The sequence below is a fragment of the Channa argus genome, chromosome 14, assembly GCF_033026475.1.
Source record: "Channa argus isolate prfri chromosome 14, Channa argus male v1.0, whole genome shotgun sequence".
Classification (NCBI taxonomy): domain Eukaryota; kingdom Metazoa; phylum Chordata; class Actinopteri; order Anabantiformes; family Channidae; genus Channa; species Channa argus.
In genome coordinates this window covers 12,865,877-12,884,190 of record NC_090210.1, presented here as the reverse complement: position 1 = coordinate 12,884,190, position 18,314 = coordinate 12,865,877, and the positions used below count along the sequence as shown (strand labels likewise).

At 36.9% G+C, this 18,314-nt stretch overlaps 1 protein-coding gene across 2 annotated transcripts in view; it reads right to left on the bottom strand.

Annotated features, from left to right (window-relative positions):
- The window catches only part of pappa2 (pappalysin 2), a 77,811-nt gene that overhangs the window by 43,293 nt on the left and 16,204 nt on the right, over positions 1 to 18,314 (bottom strand). For both annotated transcript variants that reach the window (XR_010910594.1, XM_067474370.1), the window contains 7 exons: positions 14,309 to 14,457; positions 12,409 to 12,548; positions 11,844 to 11,997; positions 10,817 to 11,009; positions 9,085 to 9,218; positions 2,973 to 3,155; positions 1,295 to 1,598 (listed from right to left, as the gene is read on the bottom strand). Coding sequence is in view for 1 of the 2 variants with exons in the window: in XM_067474370.1 (XP_067330471.1) it covers positions 1,295 to 1,598; positions 2,973 to 3,155; positions 9,085 to 9,218; positions 10,817 to 11,009; positions 11,844 to 11,997; positions 12,409 to 12,548; positions 14,309 to 14,457 (1,257 nt within the window). In the remaining variant the exon portion in view is untranslated. The remainder of the gene's footprint in view (positions 1 to 1,294; positions 1,599 to 2,972; positions 3,156 to 9,084; positions 9,219 to 10,816; positions 11,010 to 11,843; positions 11,998 to 12,408; positions 12,549 to 14,308; positions 14,458 to 18,314) is intronic.

Sequence of the window (18,314 nt, the reverse complement as noted above, 5' to 3'; positions counted from 1 at the left end):
GATTTGGATCAGTAGCCACAGCTCAGCTTCCCCTTGCTGGACGCATTTGTGTTCTGAGTTTTCAAACAAAACCAGACCCAAACACTTCTAAGAGACAGATGTCTGTGGATTAGCAGATCTGTGGATACACACACAGAGGCAATGTTTGGGTTTGATTCAATGCTGCCAATCAGCAGTGGGAACAAGATTACAACAATCGATATCAGGAAAAATACATTGAAAAACTTTGTTAGAGATACATATTCTCTAATAACAGATGGGATAGACATGGGATCCCCTCTTGTACTAGTTTTTGCATCTTTGAAAATGACTTAATTCAAATAAATTACAATAACAAACTTTCAAATACCACATTTTAAGAAATTCTTTTAAGTTTATGATATTGCATTTCAAAGAAAGGGACAGATGTGAGGTCACAATAACCTTTGACCAACACATCCGAATCAGTTGATCCATGAGTCTAAGCGCCCACTTGTACTGAATTTGAAGGAATTCCCTCAAGGATTTACTGTAATATTCTGTTGTAGTAACACTGAAATGAACTGATCAGGTAATGATGAGGTAAACTTTGGGATATACCAATGCTTAAAAAAAGGTAGCTAACAGATACAAACCTTCCTACAAGAGTGTTTATCAGCCTCCAAAGATTTTATGTAAAACCAACGGCTGACAAAGCTGCGGCTATGTCTCAGTCCCTGTTTGAAGTAACTTTACTGTTGCTCAATGCATGTTTTACCTCAGTCTTATTTTCCTCTGAGCTGCTGATGTCTGACAAGCCAGTGTGTGTCTAAGAGCTTTTGGGAGGTTTTTTTGGTGTGCATGTGCAGCCAGTGGTTGGCACTGCTTCGATGATATAAATATTCATCTGCACCTGAGAGAAAACCAGACTCTGGAACTTGCCCCAGGTGGAGATCTGAATAGGTTAGGGTGGTCTGGCCAGAAAAATACCTGTCAGTTCCCATTATGCTTGGGGTTGCCTCCTACACAGCAAATGTTTGCTTGATTAATGAAAAAAGGATGTCTCTGTAAACACATTTCTGGTTCATATAACACTAAACATCAAATGCAAAATTGTTACCACTGAACCCTGTTCACATAATTGCCCTACATTTTTGAACTTGTTTTGTGATTTCAGTGCATGAAGTCACCTTAAAGGGCTCAGGCTAAATCAATTCAATTGGTGTTTGTATTGTAAAATGACCAAAAACATGACTCCAACATAAGTAAAACTTAACTGAAGTAAATAAATGAATGGTTTCTTCTCTGAAAACATCTAACAGAAATTAGCAATCACCTGTCCGTGAATGTCTGCTGGGTCTGAGGCAAAGGGGATTTGCTGGTAAAAGGTGGCTGCCGCTGAATCCGGTACAGTAGAGGTTGGCAGCCAGAACAAAGAGGGCTGCCAGGCCCTGAAGATAACATGGCTGCATCAATCTCCATCTTTTCATCAAAGGTGCAGAGCTTTATGGCAGCAATTGCAGCATTGTGGGTATCAAGGCGTAAGGTTAGGGGCATGTCGCAGAAGACGTGCTGGGGCCCGAGGTTGATGCTTTGCCCCATATCTGTTATCAGCTCTATGCTGGCTATGGCTGGATTGTCTGTTAAAAGGAAATACAAACAGTCTGAATAAATATACAATCTTTTTCTCTTCATTTAGAAGCTCATTTAAGTAAATACTAAATAGTAGAACAGCCAGAACAGAGTATTTAGTGGCCGGTAAACTAGAAAAAAACTACCTTAAGTGCCACTACACGCCAGTACAAAATGACTGGCTGTTCAAGACTGAATATCCGTAGAAACAATGACCAAAATGGCTATAGCTAATGGAGAAAATCTGAAGGTTAAGGGTTCAGTAAGTAACAACTTAAGTCCGTTAGTAAAGTATGTGTACTTATACCCAATTCAGATGGCTTTGGACTTGGACTGGCTATGCGAAAAGCATCTTATAATTTGAGCATTTGGTGAGTGAGTGAATGTTATGTTTTAGTTTTGTATTTTGTTGATTGTTTTGTTGATTAAGCTGAAGAACCTTTATGTAACATTTGTCCAGGAAACTCACAGCACTGAGGAAAATGCTGTTGACTAGAGGTGTGATTGGTTAGGAGAGGTTTTCCTCAGTCATAAAAACAGCATGAGCAGAGGGGAGTTTTAATCAGTAACACAGTTGTTGATCAAATGTGGCAGGACAAATTTAAGCATAAGAACTGTTTAAAAATATCTATGTTCTAACTGTAGGAACAGAAAGACCTTTTTAATGTTTTAAATGATTTAAGTAAATCATTTAAAAGTAAAAGTGAATATTTGTTCTTTGGGAGTAATTTTACAAGTACAGAAAATCCAAAAGTAGACAGGATTCATCACTGGGCTTCGACGAATTGTATTTTACCGTTACTTGAAGTGCATGAGTTATGTGATGTGTGGAGAAATCTGAGTAAAACTCTGTACACCTGGATCCAGGATCCATAGTAACATTAATCTTATTAGTCTATGGCTAAGCTTGAAAGATTTTCTTGTTTCAAATATCATTTTAAATGTAATAGTCCACTTTTATCTGATAGAAATAGTCAAGTCCCTTTCTTTTGGAACAAAAACCAAATCCCTCTATCACTCTTTGCAGCAGTGGTGGGATTGTGGAAAAAGTCAAATCCAAAATTAGTGCTAACAGTACACCATCAAAGTTGCAGTTTTTAACAGACTCCATAGAAAAAAAGACAACATATTGAGGGCCCCAAAAACAAAAGTCTGTCAAAACTGATTTGCTGGTACCCCCCAGAGTTCACCCTCAGGTCAAAGAGGATGTACTTACATTACCAGTGGTTTGACACATTCATTTCATAGTGTTCTTAATGCACGTAGACTCAATTTCTAAACAGTCAGACATACAGTCTGCAATCTGAATACCGCTTAATAAATGCTACTCCCAAAAATCACCAGAAGTAATCCATTGTGAATTATAAATCTGAAAGTCTTACATGAAGATATGTAGGTGACCCACAGGGTGAGTGCTTGTGGGATGGTGGGGTGGAGGAATGTCAGTGTGAGAGTGCAGCCCTCTGTTTCAGGACATGGTGACGTCACATTAGTGTCATAAAGGCTAAGTTCGGGACTCCACGCCTGGAGACTGGGGTCACAGGGCTGCTCCACATCAGGTGGGCCTAGGGTTTAGCAGACACACAGACAGACAGACATTTATTAACAGATACAACAACATGGCAGAATTCTGAGTGTGTGTGTGTGTGTGTGTGTGTTCACATGTGTATCTTTTTATGCTTATGTGCAGAGATTTTGGCATTTGGATTATTGCAGAAAATACGCTCTGTGGCAAACAGGAGTTTATGATGTTTACATATTTTGTTCAGCAAGATGATCAGAACAAATGAAGACCACTTTTATGATATTTAAAGATTAAAATGCAATCAACAGAGTATAAGTGTGTATATGCAAATCTTCAGTGACCAGATCACTACATTGCATGCAAACCTTTTCCCAATAACTATGTAAAAAAATGGAATAACACCTGTAACCATGTTAACCGTATACAACAAAGCTGGTGAAAGCCGTTGCTTCAACATATTAACCATAAACGTTATAAGATTATATTGATACAAATAGTATAATACAGGACAACATTAAAAACTAGACTAAATTAGATACATTTGACTAAGGAAAGCTATAGCTTACATTTTGCTTTGACTGCTTTTTGCTTACAATGGAACATTTAGCCCACTGCTAGAAAATACCAAGATATATTACGTATCACCATTCAGCCTAAAAACACAATTTTGTCATATCACCCAGCCCTAGGACTTGCTTCTGAAGCTGCTGCAAGCTACAGAAGAAATGCAACATGTCCTTCTTATTTAACAAACAGTTTTGTTTTGCTGAGCAAAGCGTTTATTCGTTCAGTCCTTTCAGTGGATCTGCTTCTTGCCCAGTAGTTAAGGGCAGGGGCCAGATGGAAATTAATGCACCCCTCACGCTTATTTTAAGCCATATGTACAGACAGTTTTATAGAGGCAGCACATTTAATGGCCTAATCTTGAGTGATGGACTACCAATCTTTAATATTTTTGTGTGTTTATTATTGTTTCTTTATTACTGATTTTTTTATTTTCAACGATTATACGTTTTAAATTGTATTTCAATATGAGAGCGCTATATGTTAATCAATCACATTTCATATACTAAATAATAATATCAAAGTTGTGTTTTACAGTTGCATAAAAATCTGCTGTACAGTCTCGAAGATGTGTATTGTGCACATGCATTTAATTCCCAGAAGATTAAGATGAATAAAATACACGTAGGTGTATGTGCATCTTTAAACAAAATCTGGCAAAATTAATGTATATTTTTGTCTTTTTTCCATATACACAGTTTTACTCATGAATCTACAGTGTGTTTTATTTATCTGGCCTTTGGTATAGGACTGTGGAACTTTAAGAGTTCAACTCAAATTACACTGTCAATGCATTTTAAATGTGTGCATGTAAAATAGTTTAATTGAAGCAGCTGCAGTAATTAATTTTAGGCCTCTTAGAACTTCAGTTCGTCTTAATCTCAGGGGATATTATGTTTTTTTTTTTCAAAAGTTAGTTCAAATCTTTGGAACAGTCTTCCACTTTGAAATATGTGTTCCACTTCTGCCCACTCCCCAAATATAAAACTCCAGACTATATGTTTTTAGTGGTGTAAGGAAGCTCTTGTTGACTTATGCGCTTCGTATGATATGCTATATGTTTAATTATATATTGATTTTGTTGTTTGATATTTTACATTTGGATGCAATACCCATGGATCTGTGGGACTGTTCAAGATGCAGTTAATTGGTAACCCTAAATTACTAATTAAGATAGAAGGGTCAGTGGGATTGGTTATCTGTCTCTGTGTGGCCCTGTCAGTGGCCAGGGTGAACCCCACCTTTCATGGAGGAGTGGATCTAGAATGTTTTTTCTTTTTTTAATTGTGGTGGCCAGACTAGGGCACACACACAAAATAGGCTGGCACATTTGCAAAATGATTTAAAAGATTTCAAATTCAAATTTAAAAACCTTTTTGGAAATAATAAACTGAACATTAATGGGCTAATAATTTATAATCAGTGTAAAAATATCAAATATATAACTTATCTACCATAATAACTCAAAATAGTCATAAACAAATAATTCTAAACAGTTGTGAAGATATAAAAATCAAACCTTTGCAAGGATAATGTGCCTGGTTGCAACTGCTAAAAAAATCTGTTGTGACAAAATATATGAGAACAACCTATATCTAGATAATAATACAATCCTGTGTTTTTATAATGGTAGTGATTTATGTCAGCTTCAGATTGTTCCGTTTTTGTACTGTTGAACATTCTACAGCAGGTATCTACCGCCTTGTCACTTAGAGTGGCACCTGGGGTAGCCAATCAGATTGTAGGCTCTGCCCCTGCTTGGATTGGCTCCAGCACCCCGCGCCACCCTTCACTGAATAAGCAGCACAGTTGATGAATGGTTGGGTAGATGGAAATTTTACCTTTGTTTATGCAGTACATTGTGTCAATGTTAGCTTTATTCTTTGATTTTCACTGTTTCTTTCCGCCATTGTGCATTTCAATTATAATTTGAACATAATCAACGCCAGATGTTTTTAAATGGATAAATAAACTTGATTAGACTTTTGAATATTTGTCTGCCCCTTCAGTAATCTAGGGTACAGGACAAGATGTGTGTGCATGCTTAGTAATCTAAGTTAGATAAATGAAAAACTTTAACAGAAAAGTCTGTGGCTCTGTTATCTGTGGTATTTTAATTTATGTTACTTTTTTTTGGGAATATCAAATTTGTTGCCGTATTTCTAATATAATACTTGCTGCTGCCAGTTTGTCTGAAGATAACACTGAATACATACTATAATAAATGGATGTTATTTTGCACAGTATTAAGAAGCGCACCTGTTTTCATCTTCTGGAATTATTGTTTTGATTGGATATAGTCAAGATCTCCTTTGCCCAGTAAGACATCACACACACGCACTTAGTTTGAAGCACAATCTGTCATTTGCACCTTGCTGTTGGAGAGGACATCGATTCTCATAAGTTAACTACACTCCCATCACTCTGTAAATCCCAAGTTCTAATCAGCTGATCCCACAAATACAGGCTACACATAAAATAATTTATCTTATTTACAATAACAAACTGAATAAAAAAATACCCCAAACTATTACTATCTGAAGTATTACTTTTTACAACCTGCAATCTCATTCTCACTAGTAAAAAAAAGAGCAGAGTTTTCCATTGGAGAAAGCTATGAGTCATGCCCCATATTTAAAGCACATTCCACACAGTAGCACCACCATTAGACCAGGCAAAATTGCTTGTTAATTGTTACGGTGTTAGTGATTAGCAAAATAGAATAACATTACGTTAGTGTTACTTTCAGCTGTGTCCCAGCTAAAAGTCAAATAAAATCCGCTTGTTAGTGAGGTGTTACAAATTTCAAACCCTCTATGATCAGCCATGTGTAGAGGGTTGCTGCATTGGAAGAAAAACAGAGGCCAAGTATACTTTGTTGTATTCAGCCTCTAAAAAAGATTCTGTATACTGTTGTCATTTCTAGTTTTCCACCTTTGATCAGACATTAATATATAATAATAAAATCTATAAATCTATGCTATTAAAATCATATTTAAGATAATTTCAAACTTGTAATGATCTAATATGCAAATGTGCTTGTTTTTTTTTTGGGCTTTATTAGATTGTGACTTTCGACGTACATTGGGGCAGTTTGCATCCAAGTGTGAAGCAGAGGAAATGAGAGTCAGCACCTCCAAGTTTAAGGAAAATTGTAGGAAACAACATATTCACAAGTAATTGACAGACTGGTGCAGTATCAGCAGCAATGCAGATATAGTAGTGTACTGTATTGAAGAGCCAAGCTCAGTCAGTCTGTGTTTCTGCCCTTGGGTGGCAACCAAATGAATAAGACAGTAAATACAAGCAGCCAAAATGAGCTTATCTTGTAAGATGGCTGGGCTCAGCCTTAAAGATAAGATATAAGGGATCACATCATCACTGGCGCAGCCACTTGATTTTAGAAGTCACACAGTTAGTAAAATTGAGATTATCTGAGTGCAATATCTGGAAGGTCAAATTACTGGTAAATCAGTATCCTGGCTAAAAACTACACAATGAAGAAAAAATAACACTCTTCTGTTGTGTCACAGGCATAAATCTTCCTGGAGAAGACCTTCTTAAAAAACTGTGACCAACCAAGAACAGAACTAGTCGGGGAAGCCACCAAATAAAGTTGTTAAAAGCTTTAGCGGCTGAAATGGAAGAAGCTGTGTATACAACCACTGTTGACTGGGTTCTTCACCTGTCAACCTGTTCAACTTTATGACAGAGTGGCAAAAGGAAGAAGAACTCATATTTAAATCTCAGCTACAGTTTGCCAGAATACACGTGGAATGTCAACTGGAAGAAGGTTCTGTGGTCTGATAAAACTAAAACCGAGCTTTTTGGGCTTTGGACAAATGTTATGTTTAGCATAAAGAAACACTTCAAATTCACCATCCCCACTACAAAGCATGGATGTGTTGGCAGCATCCAGCTGTGGGGATGCTGCTATGCAGCAGACCCTAGAAGGCTTGTAGAGATAGAGAGTAAAATACAGCCAAATATAGAGAAATTGTGGAAGAAAATCTCATGCAGTCTGCAAAAGAACTGCAACACTGCAGAAAGCAAGCATGTAAACACATATTAACTTCAAGCTATGGGCCTCTGAGTGTGTGTCATACTGACATCCGACTTTACGGATGTGTATTTATATATTGCACTAAAAAAAATCCTCTTGCCTCTTTAGTGTTCTAGAGTGGCCCAGTCAGAGGCCATACACCAATCCAATTAATATTTCTCTCTTTGTCTACCCTCTGCACTAAAATGAACAACACAATGAACCTTTGAAAACTTTCTTTAATGCAGCACATAAACCAATATAATCCCTCTCAACAGGAGAACTTTCTCCTAAAACAGTTTGGTGTTTTTTTTTTTATTTTTTTATTTCAGCCTGGAAAATGTCTCAAACCCGTCAGGAAACCAGTCAGTGTTGACACAGGCAATATAGTGAGGATCTGTAAACGGACAAGTTTGCAAAGTATTCTAGCTGACAGGGTTTTGCCATTCAACATATTTTTAATATATTTTTTGTTTCTTTTTTGTTACCAAATATGAGACTTGCTTGAATTAGTCCCAATTTCACCTTTCCCTTTGCCCACTGCAGGTGACCTTTTTTGTCTGACAAAATGACCCTGTGCATCACTGTCTTTAGAAGTGGAAAACAGTGAAAAGGGGTTAGGGAAGCCAGCAGACTGGCTGTCTCCTCAGCTATGTGCATACCACTGTTTAGAGTAAGACTGTAATTGACTCCTTATCATCATTATGATCCTGCAGCGAAAGAGAGACGTAATACCCCTGTTTTTTTTCACTGCTTTTTTTTTGAAAGCATAAATTCCAGCCGAGGATTTCCACATAATTGGGTAGAGTTACAATGAAAGAAAAAGAGGTGTTATTGTTTTCGTATATTCATCCTTTTTTTCTTTCTGTTTTTAGTTTTCTCTCCTTTTCTGTGCTTTCATGTTTGCTTCCTTGTGTTCCTTTTTTCTTTTCTTTTTTGTTTCCCCTCATCCTACATTTCATGTCAAAGGAAACAAGGCTTCTCCAGAAATTATGACTGGAATAACAAGGGCCATGTGCTTACATGGAGCATTATGTTTCAAAGTACAGAAGTACAAGATCCTTTTTTCTCGTTTTCTTGTTCATTATAAAGGTTCAGTCTTTGAGCAACACCCAAACATTACCCAGAGTACATCCTTTACCTTAATGTTCTAGGTCCAGCTTAAGGAAGACAGAGAAAAAAGGTCAATAATCATACGATTTTATATGATTTTATATACACTTTTTTCTTCCAGAACCAATTAGCCTTGAACACCTGAATACGTGAAATTTGTGGGTAATGTTGCTAAAATTATTAAATACATATTCAGCATCCTTTAAACACACGTGCATACATACACACATAGAGCAAATTTGTGACTGACCTACTGCCTCTTCAGGTGTCCAGTACCCTGATGTGTCACAGATGCGAGGTGAGGTAGCTGCATAGGCATACTGGTGGAAAACGCCGTCTTTCTCACAATCTCCACAGCTGATACCAGAGACGTGGAATAAAGAACTAGTACAAACGTAAAGAAAAAGATTTGCTGATTCTGAAAGGAGAGATGCTGTGTCTCTTAGTTGTCAACAATTCTAGATGAATATAGCAAAATTCTAAAGGAATCACAGTACAGGGTGAACACATAAAAATAAAAAAAATGGAAGTAGATGAGTTTTATTTGATTAAAAAAAGCAGCACCAATAGTCTGTTTTCTGTAACCTGTCAGCCATAGCCAGAAATATGTGAAATAAAACTGCAATAGGTTTATAGCAAAAAAACTGTGCCTTTATTTTAACTTCCAATTTGATTCTCATCTTTATATTACCTGCTGCATAACCATATTTATTCATATTTTACCTGTGGTCCTCCCTTACAAATTTGCACGTCACCTGTTGTTGGTACCCAAAGGTCTCTGGCCTTTGGGACATTATAAAAAGACTTTCGTCCGCAGCCCACCATTTTATGTTTCTACTTTCTCACTTACTTTAGTTCCAGATATAGGTCTCGAACGCCTCAAGCAATGCCAGTCACTTGGTTTGCAGCTGATGACCTACATGTGTGTTTATTGTCTTGTTATCCTGCTATACCAGTGCACTGAAATAGCCCAGTCCCATATTTCTACAGCAACCAGGCTGTAAAAGCTGGGTTATTTAAAATGTGAAAACAGTTTACCTGACATTGGTAAATTATTTTGATTATACCTATGTCATAAGATGTTGTAACCGAACCCAAATATATATATATATATATATTTCAGCTTTATAAATACACTATATTGCCAAAATTATACGCTCACCTGCCTTTAGACCCATATGAACTTTAGTGACATCCCATTCTTAATCCATAGGGTTTGATATGACGTCGGCCCACCCTTTGCAGCTATAACAGCTTCAACTCTTCTGGGAAGGCTTTCCACAAGGTTTAGGAGTGTGTTTATGAAATACATAATACACAGTGCTCGCAGTCTTCGCTCTAATTCATCCCAAAGGTGTTCTATCGGGTTGAGGTCAGGACTCTGTGCAGGCCAGTAAAGTTCTTCCACACAAAACTCACTCATCCATGTCTTTATGGACCTTGCTTTGTGCACCTGAATTCATTTATTTGGATGGGTGAGCAAATACTTTTGGCAATATAGTGTATTATAGGTAGCTAACTGTTAGGCAATTGGCTCGTACCTTTGCTTTGATAATGAAAAATTTCCATAAAGAAATAAAGATCTGTTTGAACCTCTAAGCTTTCATCTTTTGACAGGGGTGGGATTCTACATGTCACAGCTAAAGTGAAGCTCTTACAGGGCTGTTTTTTATGAATGGAATATTGTAGGGGATGGATTACAAGTGGCCAACACAGTTTGGTTTCATATCTTTGTTTTTGCTATGTTGGTATGCAATCTGAGTATTTGTTGCTTAGAACAATTAACAGGTCTGTACTGCAGTTCTGAGCAGTTTCTAGTGTTTTTTGTCCTGTACGGTTCTGTGCAGGCCACGTGACTTAAAACTATCAATAGTTAGAGTCAAAATTGTGGTAGAATTATCTTTCAAAATGAGGAGACAGGTGCAGACACAAACAAGACTGATTTAATCCTTGAAGAGATCAAAGTACCCATGCAACCATACCTTTGATAAAGTGGTCCCCTCATAGGTGACAGCCAGTAGATAGAGACAGAATCTGAGCTCTGATCAGTTACTATGGGGGCCAGAGGGAGCGGGGCAGGTTCACGGTCTTTAAGCCAATTCTGGTAGACCAAGTCAAGATAACAGTGCATTCGAGCAACTTGGTTGGGAGTAAAATGGTTGGTGCAGTTGTCATCTGATAACATGTAATGACAGAAAATAATGCCATCACTCATTATGGATCTGGTTCAAGCACTGGCCTTCATATAAATTCAGTGCTAATTACAGTTTGGAAGCACCCTGAATGGAACAGAAATGTCTGTAATGGACCTTTAGGAGTAATTAAGAGTTTTAGAGTTTAAAGTGTTATCTTTAATAGAAATACCACCAGTAACTATGAATAGAAATCACTAAAGCAATCATGAGTAACATACTAGGTACAGGTGCATTCAGGTGTGATAATAAGCTGTTATAGTATAAATGTTTATTAATACTCATATTTTTACTTCAAAGCATGATAATACTTAATGAATATATTGACATGCATGGTTTTATGAGCAAATCTATTTTATATAATTATCACAGAATGCTAAATATCTAAATGCTTTTATTCTTTTATGTTGTAATTCATTGTTTGAAGTAGTTAAATTACCTTTCTGTATAAACTGTGCAATACAAATACATTTCCTTACTTGTGTGCAGCACTCATAGGTCTTTTGTGCTTTGGATTTGTGTGGCTGTTAATTACAAATATCTGTTCTTTGTTATAATGAACAAATACTAATGGCAGGCTGTTGTCTCCCCACTAAATTCTATATTACATACAAAAAACTGTCTCTCAAAATACAGTATATAGTGGTAGATTACACAGTTTATGTCCTTTATTATCACTATTCTAATAATATACTGTGTATAATAAATTCTAGAATGTTTTGTGACTTCCTCTATGGGTCATTAATACATTTAAACATGTTAACATTACACCTGTTAGTTACAAACAAGTAAAATTAAGAATGATCATACACTGTACCTGTATAACTCATGTAATTGCTATAGGGTGTGTCTTGGTACGTTGTCACTCCGCAGGTATCGTTCACGGCTCCAGGATCATGGCAGGCTTTGGATTTTGGTGTTGGGGCAGTGTCAGCACACAGATCTCCTGTTTCCATGGATGGGGTGGTCTCCTGAAATTACACATATATATAAATAAATATAAATATTAAATAATAAATAAATAAAAATAGCCTAAGGCTTGAGTGAAGAAAATTCCCTGCATTTATATAATGGCTGGATAAAGATAATATTGTAATTTGTTTAGTTCATAATAGACAGCTGGATCTCTCAAATGTCTGCATCATTTAATGGTGACATGTTATAAAAAAACACTGCATAAACTCAACTGGGCCAGGCTCAGGTCGGGTTCAGACTTAAAACAGAATGTTTTTTGGTTTTGGGCCACCTCTTGGTGCTTGGTTTGGGTTCAGACCAAAAAATGCAGCCCACTCCAAACTCTACATTATGTAAGCGGTATAAACATAAAGGGCAATCAAAAAACACACTAAGCATCATAAAGAAATAAATCTTAGCAGTCCCACCTGACATGGGTCATCACAGGATTCCCGCTCGCTCACCCCTTTGAAAACATGGTACAGTCCAAAGATGTGACCCATCTCATGGATCATTGTGTTGTGGTGGGCCGTTGTGCCAAAGTAGGATGGGTTCAGCACCATTCCACCTAGATTAGCAGAAAGAGTAAGCATTCATAACATTGGTTATTTTGTTGTTACTATCCAGATTGTTTGTGTTTTTATGTGTACATTCGTGTACATACATTATATCTAATCTAAATCTAACGGGGCCCTTTGTTAATACTTATAAACATATAAAAATCCCCTGCTGGGATCTTGTGTACTGTTTTGCTTGTATGCTTTATGTTAACACGTATATATATGTACCTTGTATTAAAGGAGCCAAATTACCTTGGTGCAACTTCATTCCACTGAAAATGTACAACAAAACAAACCACAATATACCACAATCACTGAAGACGAATAGGAAATAAACTATAAGTAAAAATAAATTACAACTGTTTAGAAACAGTTGATAAAGATGAGACAAAACCTTTTAATTTAAAATAGCTACTTGCTACATGCTACTGTTGCATGCAGAAGTATATTCAAAATGTAAATGATGTGATGTGAAGTGAACTGGCTTTCTTTCTGCATTTTTATTTTTATATATAATCCAAATTCAAGTGTGAATTAATAAAGTTATTTTGTGCAAAACACAACAACAAAAAAATAAAGCCTAAACCAAAATCCAAATCTTTAACAAAGTGTGTCTAAAATAGTAATTTTAAAATCAGCTATGGTTCTGAGGCTATAGTGAATACTTACAAAATTAGATTGTAAGTAATGATACATCTTTTCTTCAGCATGCTAATAATTGCAGAATCAAAAACAGACAAGATAGTTATTGGTTTTCTTATTAGAAACAGCGTGTTCAGTGGTGAAGACGCTGAACAATGAAGACATAAAATATTTAAACAGTAAACAACTGGGCCTCCAGAGGAGACCTGACTTCCACTAGCTTGCCCTAAAACAGGGACAGATGCTGAGCAATTAAATCAAATGTCATATAGTAGACTTTCAGCAAAACAATGGCGTTGGCTATTAAATTAAATATTTAGAATATTTCTTTGTTCTGAAAGAAAAAAACGATTGCCCGGGATGTCCCTCTGCTCCAGCAGTGGTGTGAGTAAATACATCTGCCTTACACAAAGCTGGTTTGGCAAAGAGCTGTTTCTACTCTTTTAAAGCAAAGTAGCTAAAACAGAAATTAGATGTCCTTAAATCAGTGTCTTTCAAACACTTATTTTCTAAATCAATTGTGACAACTTAGTCTAATTAGCCGAGCCTCTCAATTCAATCCAAATCACTCTGTCTCTCAATCTCCGTTGTACTTTGTGTCCCCCTCCACAAACCAATGTTGTATTGAGCTATGTATTGTAGCTAAGTAAAGTGATGTGAAATAACACAAATCAGGGCAGCATACTTATTTTATTACTATTGCTGGGAATGTAGGGTTGCACTTTTAGTGTTGCACGTTTGACTTTTTGATGGTGAAAGAAGAAGTTTGCCTTTATGACGCACAATTGCCTAATGTAAACCTACAACATGCGCAAATAAATAACGTCTATGATACAGAGCTCACACTGCCATTTGTTTGCTTGCTTGTTGTTGTGCTGATTAGCCTTTTCCAGTGGAAATGGGACAGCTGGAAAAAGAGGAAAAAGCAATGTGCTAACAAACCAGACAACACAGGATGGATGGCAAAAAAAAGCTATATGAGGGGATGGAAGATAAGTATAAGATCCAGAGATACAGGAATAAAGAGAGACAAGGAGAAAGTATGATGGGTAGAACTAGAAATGGAGGACAGAAGTTTAATAACCAAAAGAAAAGGTTAACACAAAGAAGTAACATTCTGACACACCTTGGTGTGTAAGAGCCTCCTTTGCCCATGGCCAGGTTGCAGCTCCTGCCAGCTCTTCACGCACAGAGTTACTGGCAAAGAAAACGTTTAGTGTGTCAGTGCTGCTCAGTTGTAACTCCTCCTTTAGCTCTTTCACACTCATGTAGGCCCTGCACAAATGGAAAGAAGAGGAAACATTACAATGGCATTTAGTAATTTTTGCAGATGCATTTATCCACTCACAAAGGTACAAAGCAATCAAATCAAGTAAGACAAAGAAAAACATTGAGGCAAAGTGATATCAGAAGAATTGTTTTTGTTTCATGAGATGCAAGATAGGACAGGTAGGATTTTTTTAAAAAGATTTAAGGTTGCAGAAGAGTTCTGTTTCTGACAGATTTGGAGTGAGGATGCTGAGTTTGGTAGCTCGTTCCACCATTGTAGAACGGCTGAGCTGAAGAGCCTTATACTTGGTACAAACATAGCAACATACCTTAGAATGTATATTAATAACCTTCTACTTAAGCTAAGTAAGTTTCAGAACAGAGAATTAGTAGATTTAACAGCTGACGCTGAAAACAAATGTATATTTTATATCCCAGGCATCCAAGGAAGAAACAGAAAGCAGTGAAAATGTGAATGCAAAACAATCTGTGCAGGACATCGTGGTTTTGATGCTAAAGGTTAATACTTGAATAAACCATTAAGCATGACATTACGCTAAAGGGTTGTCACGTTCACATTCCTACTGCTAAATAAATTAAGTGAAATAACAAACTATAACAATGTTTTTTTGTGTTTAAATTTGGGTTCTAGAGCTAAAACCATCAATCTTGTTGGCATGGAAGCTAGTACACGCACCATTTAGTTACTGCTGCTTATTTGGAGTTAACTGTAACTAGGAAAGTGTGGAAAGCTACTAACTTCATAACAAGACGGGAGCTATGCTGCCAGTTCGTACACTCCAGATTTTTTTGTGAGGAACAGTCAAGTCGCCCATTGTAGCACTGTGGCTAACTGATGGGTTTTTACTGGTTTTTAAACAATGGATCTGTGACACTGATAATTAAGTCAAAGTCAGGTTGTAAAATTCAGACGTATTAGACACAATTTATTGTTTGGCCTTTTTACAGGACTTGTTGAGAATATCAACTCTATACCAAATCAGCAGTGTTTTCCTTTTAATATTGTCATCTAATCCAATGCATGAAGGAAAACATCATAACATGTCATGTCGTTTAGAATGGAGACATTATCTCTGCTCTTCCTGATCTTCTGTGGATTTAGGGACTTCACCTAAAATCCTAAGTTGTTAGGAGTACTTCAAGCGTGTGCACACACAAATAAACACACACACACACACACACACACACTTCTTTTTCTGTCCGACAGTGATAAATGACCCTGCAGGCACTTTGATGTGTGAAGCCCATTTTGTTTTTCCTTGGCTGCAGTGATGTCACATGTCATGTTCCTCTTTTGCTTGCAGAGCTGGACAGCTTTGGCACCTAGCATGGTTTGGCTGTACTCGGTCTGAGAACCTTGCAACTGGGTCTCACTGACTCCTCTGCTGCTTTTTAGCCTCATGTGGTTTTCTGGAGTATCCAGTGTGTTAGACCAAGTATATATGTATTTCTTTATATGTGCTTTTATAGTGCAGGAAAAAAAATTCTAAAACTTAGTTTTTGTTTCATTACAATGTAATGGATTATGGTCTCATGTTGAAGTTTATTTCTCAACCAGGGACTTAAGGTTGTATGTGATTGATCAATTTCAGCTGTGCATATAACTTTTTTTAAATTACTAAGCCATAAGTTAATGTCAGTTATGTCAGTTAATTGTAGCTTTTGATCAAGCTCAGCTGCATAGCTACATTTATTAATATTACCCAACCTTGTCTTAATATCCAGAAATATAATTTACATTATTACTCATTAATAATAGCTTCAGATCTTACTCAGTGCTGCTTACAATGTTCCAACACTCTGAAGGGGAGACAGGTGAGCTTGCGATGCTAAATGGGAAAAATCTAGATTGATGAAACGAGAAAGCTGTAATCCCCATCCTCCAATACACTACTATCAATGTACCATAAGGCGAGCCAGCTGTAATTTGGTCCAAAGGTGCTGTTCAGCGGCCAAACCCTGCATGCATGTAATCCTTCCCCTAATGCGATCCCTCCCTGAGTGCACGTGTTGTACTGTAAATAAGAATGTTTTCCCAGGCACTTTGCCTGACTAAACAAGGTTTAAGATTTAAGATGCTGCAGGGAAACCCTGCTCTCACTGCATTACTAAAGCGCAGTTCAGCCAAGGCTGTGTTTCCATCACCTTAGGTTGTACAATTACAAGTGACAGAAGGTTGACCACTAAAGAGTTGACGCTTCAACTTCTGAAACACAGAGGATACCTCAATCGAAGGCTAAAGCCAGCGTGGCAAAGAATAAATGTCTCTAAATGATTCAAGTGAAAAACCCTGGTTATGAATTAACAAAGTTACCATTTGTGGTCAAGTCAAACACAGCGTGAACCAATAACAGCAGAGTCAGCACTTGCAGCGTCACCATGAAAACATGCGCATCCATTTTAAATATTGTCGTTGACAAGTCAGTTACTTTGAACCTTTAGGATTCTAAAGGCAGACTCTAATAACACTGGACCAATAGCAGTTGAACATACTATTTCTAAATAATTATGACCTAAAACGTGATCAGATATTCTCTTTTGAAACCAGACTAATAAATGACTAGTATTTTAACTAAGGAAATCTAATAAAAAAAATCAGATAAAAAGAAAAAAAGTATTATTATATGAACCTCTTGGTTTATGAATTTATTTGAAAGAGAAGTTAGGTGATAGGTGGGTAAGGTGATTCAATCTATGGGATAGATTTAAAGTCTATATAAATTAAAACCAGTGATTTTTTTAATTTGTAGTTTATCTCATGGGAGCTGTACTTTAAGATGCTAATGCAAATTGCTTACGACCAGAGAGTACTACTTATTTTCCATAGCTGCCAAAACCCCGCCCCAAAACCTGGCCAGCTACAGCCTTTCTGTGTAGAGTTTGCATGTTCTCCCCGTCCTTGCGTGGGTTTCCGCTGTCATCAGGCTGACACGTTTGGGCCTGGAGTTTCTTCAAATTGTGTTGCTCATATTTATGCATATTTATACATTTTTGGTCCTTTAATTTAAAAAAAATGTTTTTGTAAAGCCATGCAGGACTTTTTCTTTTATGTGTATTGAGAGTTCAGTGATTTGTCCAGAGTAACAGTAAATGGTGGGAATGTGTAGATAACTTCTGCAAATTAATTTCACTTTGGGAATAATTAAGTGAAGTAAAACAGAGTTTGCATTCCTTCATTGACTCTCAGGTAGATCATACAGTATGAAAATAGAGAGCAGTCAACACCAAGATAAGTTTACAAGCAAAGATGCTGTGGAAAACAATGACCTTAAACATAGTCATTCTACTTCATAGTCGAAGCATAAGAAATTGAATGTTTTGGAACAACTGGGTTCTGAGTTTATTTCAGTAGAAATGCTGTAGAAGGACCTGAAGCAGGCAGTTCATTCAAAGAAACCAATCAACATCCCTGAATTAGAACTGTTCTGTAAGGCAGAATGGGCTTAAGTCCTTCTAAGCCGATGTGCAGCACTAATAAACAGGTAACGGAAATGTTTATTTGAAGTTATTCCTGCAAAAGGGGTCAAACCAGTTACTAAAAGCATGAATTCATACTTTTGCCACACACAAATATTTGAGATTGGATCATTTTCCTCAGTAAATAATAACGTTTGGCCACATTAGTTTAACTGGGTTTCATTTGTTTGCATTTGTTTCAGCCTAGCCAATGCAGACCTATAATCCAGTGTCTTTCTCCGTAAGATGAGTGAGTATTGGGCTGTTATAGGAGCTTGATATCTAGACTTTGGAGGGTGGTCATTGTTTGTTTTTTAGCCTTTCCAAAACCAAAACCACAAGAGCAAAAATTTAGGGAATGGATTAAACAATGTGTTTGTCTGGTC